Source organism: Meleagris gallopavo, chromosome 1 (genome assembly GCF_000146605.3).
Source record: "Meleagris gallopavo isolate NT-WF06-2002-E0010 breed Aviagen turkey brand Nicholas breeding stock chromosome 1, Turkey_5.1, whole genome shotgun sequence".
In the NCBI taxonomy this organism is placed as follows: domain Eukaryota; kingdom Metazoa; phylum Chordata; class Aves; order Galliformes; family Phasianidae; genus Meleagris; species Meleagris gallopavo.
This window is the reverse complement of record NC_015011.2, coordinates 65,056,059-65,063,427: the sequence shown is the minus strand read 5'-3', so window position 1 is coordinate 65,063,427 and position 7,369 is coordinate 65,056,059. Positions and strand designations below refer to the sequence as shown.

The following is a 7,369-nucleotide window of genomic DNA, read 5'->3' as shown; positions in this document are numbered from 1 at the left end:
TTTAAACTTCTACCATTAAATGTAAAAAACTGTTTTCCCTGTTGATAATATAGTGCTCATTTACAGTCAGGACAGGGGCTTAATTCAGTTGTTTGTATAAAAACTTTATGAGAATTCCTCCTATCTTAACATGGCAATTTGCTTTTTCCTCTTAATAAAGAAACATAGCCCAATGCTAACGAAAATTATTGTTAGAACCCTTTTCTCTTCATGGGTAATACTTTCCTACAGGCTAACCCTGACCCAGGGGTGCCACATTTTCTGTTTCTGACGCTTCAGCTCACTATCCGGAGGAGCCTACGAAGTTCTTTATAGAAAGCTCTGTTGAATGGTAAATCAGTCAATTTCACAGAACCACAGAATCACAGAATGGAGGTGTTAGAAGGGATCTCAAGAGATTGCACAAGTAGGATGGGTCTTGAATATCTCCAGAGAAGGAGACTCCATAACCTCTCTGAGCAGCCTGTTCCAGTGCTCCATCATCCTTACCGTAAAGAAGTTCTTTACGGTACATCCTCTGTTCAAGTTTTAGACCATTACTTTGTCCTATCAGAACACACCACCTAGAAGAGCCTGGACTCATCCATTTGCCTCCCACCTCTCTTTAGATATTTATCACATCCCTTCTCAGTCTTCTTTTCCCCCCAAGCTGAACAGACCTAGGTTACTCAGCCTTTACTCATAAAGGAGATGCTTCCAGGCCCTTTATCATCTTCTGTGGGCCTCTCATAAAAAACAGTAGCAACAATCCCTTCTCCCACTTCTCCACATCTCTTAGAATTAAACAAGCTGCTAAATATATTCTGCTGAAAGATTAGGGGATGAAAAAAGCACAGCATAGTTGAGCTGCTGTGCCTTTCAGCACCACCTACTTTGGCAGTGGTGTAACTTGGCACAATAACCTGAGGACATTAAACACAGAGTTGCTGTTTCATCTGCAAAGGCAAGCAAAATACATCTGGAGATCTTCATGTCTCCTGTTCCTTAAATACATAGGGCTGTGTTTGAATTACTGCATACAACTCATTTGCATCAGAAGGAACTAAATACATCAGAATAAATCAGACAGCAAATAAGAAAATGATGCTGAGTTTGCCACTTTCACAAAAAATATTTCATTCAATTTTCTTCATCTCCCATGGACAACAGAAATGAGACTGTGTAAAATTCTGACTTAAAATAGAAAGAAAAAAAAGAAAATGACAGCCAACCCTATCTTCCTTCAAATTATTTTTGTGGTTTCATTTATTATGCCATATAAGAAGTACTTGACGCATAGTTTCCAGTTAAAGGAGGATTAATTTTAGACAGAAGAATCAGTGTCAAGCTAGAGTAATGCTAGTAGATTGACCAACTCATTTAAGGAGCAAGTGATCAGAGCGCGTATTGAATGGTACGCATGGGGCAGCCCTGGCTCCATCCACAGGGGTCAGGAGGCTGGAGAGAAACCTCAGGAAATGGATTGGGGTTCTGGTGACCGCAACTTCAATTGGACTTTTTCAGCCTGGAGAAGAGAAGGCGATGGGGACACCTCATTGAAGCCATCCAACATTTAGAGGGAGATTGAACTTGAGAGGGAAATGAACTTTTTAGGAGGGTGGGGAAGTGATAGGACAAGGGGGACTGGATTTGAATGAAAGGAGAGGAGATCCGGATTAAATACCAAGGGGAAGTTTCTTATGGAGAGGGTGGTGAGGTGCTGGAGCAGGATGGCCAAAGAGGTTGTGGATGGCCTGTCCCTGGAGATCCTGAAAGCCAGGTTGGATGGAGACCTGCGCAGTCTGATCTAGTTCTGTAGCAGGGAGGTTGAGCATTTGTGATCCTCAAGGTCCCTTCCTACCCAAGCCATTCTATGGTTCTGTGATTAGGAGCATGTCTCCCAGACTGGGAGATGTGAAAATGTGACCCAGTCTCTTATACTACAGCAAAGAACCTAGACCAAAATGTTTAGAGAAAAAGTTTCCATTGCTGTAAGAAGCTGTGTTACCCTTGCCTGTTGTGAGTCAAAATGCAAATGCCATTTGAGATTTCACCAGGAAGTAAGGGAATTAATATTTAAAAAAAAAAGAGCAAGGCAAATGAAAGGATTTAATATTTAAACCTTTTATTTCCAGAAATATTAAATGAGTGAATAGATAAATACATAAACAGAGGGGCATGAGAACTGAGAAGGATAATAACTGCAACATGCTATTTCTGAAAGTACACACCTATGAGCTACAAACTAGGAACAAATAACTAGGGGCTGCTGCAGCACTGCCTGCAAAGGGTCCTGCACTACAGGACCATCCCATGGCCTGCATCTGCCTGGTGTGGGGCAGCCCGGTGCTGGCTGCAGGTGCAGGTTGGGCAGTGCGGGGCTGCACAGGGCTGCCATTCCGGTGGCATCATCATGGCTGCTGCCCTCATGGCCATTGCAAAGCAGGTGCCAAGGAAAGTCAAGGCAGCCCAGGGAGCCTGCAGCTGTGGTGTTTCTGGGGGCTGCAGGAGCTCCTGCTCAGGATGGCCAGGTGTGAAAGTGGGGATCCCAAAGGGCAGAGTGCCCTGTATTGGAGGAGTGCAAGTGGCACCCAACATCTGGCTGCTGCTTGGTGGCAGGATGGAGTGGAGCAGAGCCTGGCACTGTTCCTGAGTTGGTGCTGCAGCAGGGCCTGGCAGGATGTGAGCAGCACCTCCTTGGGCTTGAAGGGTGTCATTCTTAGGGCGCTTGGCTGGCGGGGGCCCCATGGGTGCTGCTGCTTGCGTGCCTTGTGGCTCTGCTGCCTGCAGGCTCTTCTCTGGCCCAGCAGGCATTCCCTGTGTTGGCCGGGCATCTGGGCTGCTCCGCTGGGTGTTCTCATTCAGACCCTCTTGCAGGGCAGGGGCAGTCATGGCTCTTCTCTTGTGTGCCGCTCTACACTTGCAGCGCTCCAGCAGCCACGGGTAATCTCTTCTGAAGAAGGGGCTGGAGTACAGAAGTAACTGGAAAAGATAAAGGACAAGAGTTAGGTGCTGTCAGTGTGGGACTGAAGGACAGCAAGATACAGGAACTAGGGCTTCTCACGGCTCCGGACAAATGTGGCTAAGAACAAGGCTGATGGGTGTCTTAGTTTCAGTTGGGATGGAACTGTATTCTTCGGAGTGCTGGTATGATGCTATGTTTTGGTTCAAGGAGTAAAACAATGTTGACAGCACACTGATGTGTGTAGCTGCTGCTAAGCAGCGTTGTACAGAGCCAAGCAATTCTCAGTACAGGGACCTCGGAGTTGGGAAGGATCAGAATTAGGGCAGCTGACTTAAACTGGCCAAAGAGATATTCCATGCCATATGACATCTAACAGAAGTAGTCTGGAAGGGGATGGGAGTTCATCTGGCTCTTTTACACTGCTCACAGGCTAGATGGGCTTGAGTCGAGGGATGGTGAGCAATCGCTTGTGCATCACTCGTGATATACATTCATATATACATATACTGGCATATACTGTTCTTTCTTAGTAAATAAGTTTTGTCACAACCCAGGATTTCTCCTTTTTTCTCCACTGCTCTCCCCCATCCCACTGGGAAGGGGAACAAAGCAAATGAGTGTGTGGTGCCGAGTCACCTGCTGGGTTAAACCACACCAATCAGTCACTTTAATGCTACAGTTCCTGTTGAGTGAAACGCGATGTTTTGTGAGTTTACTGTGAGAACCTGATCGTATGGGGACCAACTGATGCACTTACCTTCCTATGGGCAGCAGTCGCTTCTTCCTCAGCCAGAAACTCAGGAAGGAATGGAGATCTTTCCAGGTCCCGTGGCACTTTGGTGAAGCCATAGCGGTTGAGCTGGCAAATAAAGCTCTTCATGCTTGTGCAGCCAAATGCTCTCACAGGTGCTTCCTTGGCCAGGACTTCCACCGCAAACAGTTCTTTCTCAATTACGATGCAGTTTCCTCCATGGCCCCACCAAACGCTCTTCACTTGCTCACATTCGGCCAGTACCCAGAGTTTCTGTGGGAAGGTGAGTGGTGCGAAGACACTGGCTTGGCCAGTGTTTTCCTCAGAGAAACTCAGAGGTAAACGATTGGGAAACATTTGTGAATCCTGTTGTTCCACCACCGATGTCCCAGCAGCATGGCCAGCCAGTGCTTGGTCCTGTGCTGCTGGGTCAGTGGAAGTGGAGCCTGAGGTCTTGGCCAGCTCCTCCAGATCAAAAGCAGAAGCTTCCATTTCAATGTGTCCGGTCTCGCACTGATCAGAGGTTGCACATGCAGCCATCTGTGCAGCGAGCCAGTGTTCACTCTGCCTGCTGGCAAGGGAAATCCACTGGCACTGCCTGGGTGTTCCGGTGGGAGATGCTCAGACATCACTGTGGTGCCCTTGTGTCATCACAGTGACACCAGCATGTGCTGCCCAAGGCCTGGCTGAAACTGCCTGAGCTGATGTCACTGAGTAGCACTTGTTGCTGGTCCTGCCCTGAGCCAAGGCTGTTTGAACTTGACTTGAAAGGCAAATAAAGCTGTGTTGGAATGAGACCGGCTCTCACCGAGGCTTTGCTTCCCCTTCTCCATGTACTCCCCTGAGTAGCTCCATGCTGGCTTCCTGAGTGTCCCCCTGCTTCTGCAGATAGGCTGGAAATCAGTTTCCTGAGCACTGGGACCTGAAAAAAATAGCAATCGCTTCCCAGATTGTGGACACCTCTTGCCAGTGCTGTGTGATTTCCATAACAGAGCTTGTGTAAGGGAGAATCTGTGTGCCCGGTGATGGCTGCAGGTGCAGGTTGGGCAGTGCAGGGCTGCATAGGGCTGCCAGTCTGTTGGCATCATCGTGGCTGCTGCTCTCATGGCCATTGCAAAGCAGGAGCCAAGGAATGTCAGGGCGGCCCAGGGAGCCTGCAGCTGTGGTGTTTCTAGGGGCTGCGGGAGTTCCTGCTGAGCACGGCCAGGTGTGAAAGTGGGGACCACAAAGGTAGTCAGCAACCACATTAATTTTGCAAAAAACACGTGCTAAGTTTTACTTGTGGGGGTGTCCCTGTCAGCAGACAGGAGGCTGGAGAGCATGCCCAGGGAAAATATCGGGTTCTGGTGATGACAAACTGGATCTGACTTGTGCCCTGTTGTAAAACACACGAGGGATGCAAAGCTCTTGGAGAGAGTGCAGAGGAGGGCATTCATAATGACATAAAGAGTTTGGGCTCTTCTCCTATTAAGATAGGCAGAAGGAACTGTTTTTGTTTCAGTCTGGAAAAAACGAAGGTTGTGGGGACACCTCATTGTGATGTTCCAGTATTTAACTAGAGATCATGAAGTGGAGGGATGCAAACTTCATGCAAGAGTTGATAGACATTATCACGCAATATCTGGATGCGGGGCTGGAGCTGATGCAAACTTTGAGGACAACACTAACCTGGAGGATATATTGAGCCCCTACGTTTCCAAAAGACCTTGCAGAGGTCTTTAATCAACCTTGTTTAGTGGGAGGTGTCCCAGTCTCCAGCAGGGGGGCTGGAGCTAGATGGTCTTATAGATCCCTTCCAACTCAAACCATTCTGTGATTATGTCATCTAGGATCTATTACTGGCCAGTGGAATGGCTGTGCTATCACCAACCATATGATGTTTTCCAAGAGCACATGCTGAATTGTGTCTGTGGGGCAGCCCTGACTCCATGTACAGACTATATACTGCACCACTGCCTGGTTTGGGCTCCTGTTCTTCTTCTCTCTTGGTTTCATCTTGATATTGTGTGGGAACATAAGAAAAAAACTGTTCAGAGCAGCAGCTGTGGAGCAAGATAAGCGGCATGAGAACCAAGGACATCTTTAGAAGAAGAAAGAACATCTCATGGCTCTGATTGGCTAAGCGCCTGTGTGAACAGTTGAAGAATGTTTTGCAGAATGCTCTGTTAACATGTATAAACAGAGTAGTGCTTAACAATAAAGCAGATTAATAGCTGTTAACCACATTGGTGTGCTGTTATGTCTCTAGCGCATCCTGAGAGTCCAGAGACTTCCACACATTTGGCACCCAAACAGGGACACTTCATGGGACGATTCAGGGAAGTGGACAACGGCAGGACAGTCACAACAGAGGTTGGCACCATGTTGTGATAGCTGGATTAGGCGCCGACGTAAATGTTGCGGTTAGCTGGAAGTGGGGTCGCGACCTGCCCTCTGTATCCATGATGGAGTGGGAAGCTGCAGAGAAACTGCTGTTAAATATTCTCTCTAAGAGAAGGGAGCAGTCGTCTCCTAAAGGCATGACCGAGACCCTGGTGCATTGGGCTCGGAAGAAGGGACATTTGTCAGAAGTGGCACTGATATTCAGCGTCGACAAATGGCGTGATATTGGGGACCGCATGTAGGACTCAGTCATTAATGGTGGAAAGGAAGAAAAATTATTGCGGACCCTTGTCCCTTGTGGAGGTCTATTATTAACTCTTTGAAAGCTATGCAAGCTGAGCGACAGGTAGCTGCTACAGCTATACAGGCACTGGCCGGTACAACAGCTAATTCGGCTTTGGAGTTTGACGTGCCTGTTCAGGGTATCACACACCCTGTGTGTTCCTCGGCAGGTCAGGTAAAAGCATTGGTAGAGGCAGCAGCTCCTGATCTTTCAAATGACACTGCTACTGAGTCATCTGCAGTATTGCAGCAGGTAAAAGGGGCTATACCTGACATCGCCCCTGATGGACACTGCCAGGAGCAGCCTCCTGTAGAATCAGAGAGCGACAATGGGGGTGAGGGGCTGGAAAAACTGGACTGCAAGGTTAAAATATTAACAGAACGATTACGTAATCTGGAAATTTGTATGCAGCAAAAAGGGATACGGGGCCTGACCGAGGCTCTCAACCAGTGCCTTTTACGGGTCCTGTCCTACCGATAGCACCTGTTGCTCCACCGACTCATCCAGCAGCGCTGCCTGACTGAAGTACAGAGAGACTGTTTCGCGTGCTCACACCGTTCTGCAGGACGGGGGGTGAGCGGTCGGGAACTATGGAGAGTTCACTAACGAAGGAGCAGCAAGTAAATCTTGAAGCCTTACAGTTAGTTTTAACATTTCAGAATCAGCCTGTATTTACCTTAGCATTAGTTACGTTTCTCAAATGGTTAAGCAAAAATGTCCCTGAATTTCCGAAAACTGGATTCTCTTTTTATGGAGAACTTTGGGACAAAATTGGCGCAAAACTCCAGGAGGCCTCTATTACTAAAGACAGAACGGCTGCTAAACTTCTATCTGTTTGGCACCAAATAATGGAAGGGCTTCGACAAATTCGACAGGGAAGAATTTCTTCCGACTATTCCCCATCGCCCTCCCTCCCACCCCGCCGCTGCCCTTCCGTGCAGCAAGCAGCCCTGGTCCGGATTCGATCCGCGGCTCCGACCCCACCCTTGACCGTGGGGAAGAGAAATCG

The 7,369-nt window shown here is 48.1% G+C and overlaps 1 protein-coding gene across 1 annotated transcript; it reads right to left on the bottom strand.

Moving 5' to 3' along the window:
• Positions 1 to 2,114: 2,114 nt before the first annotated feature.
• LOC104912200 (heat shock transcription factor, X-linked-like) lies at positions 2,115 to 5,765 on the bottom strand. Its single transcript, XM_010715348.2, has 2 exons — positions 3,702 to 5,765; positions 2,115 to 2,961 (listed from the first exon to the last, which is right to left on the bottom strand). Exons 1-2 carry the CDS (start codon positions 4,233 to 4,235, stop codon positions 2,278 to 2,280), a joined length of 1,218 nt encoding a protein of 405 aa, XP_010713650.1. The 5' UTR covers positions 4,236 to 5,765; the 3' UTR covers positions 2,115 to 2,277.
• Positions 5,766 to 7,369: the final 1,604 nt, after the last annotated feature.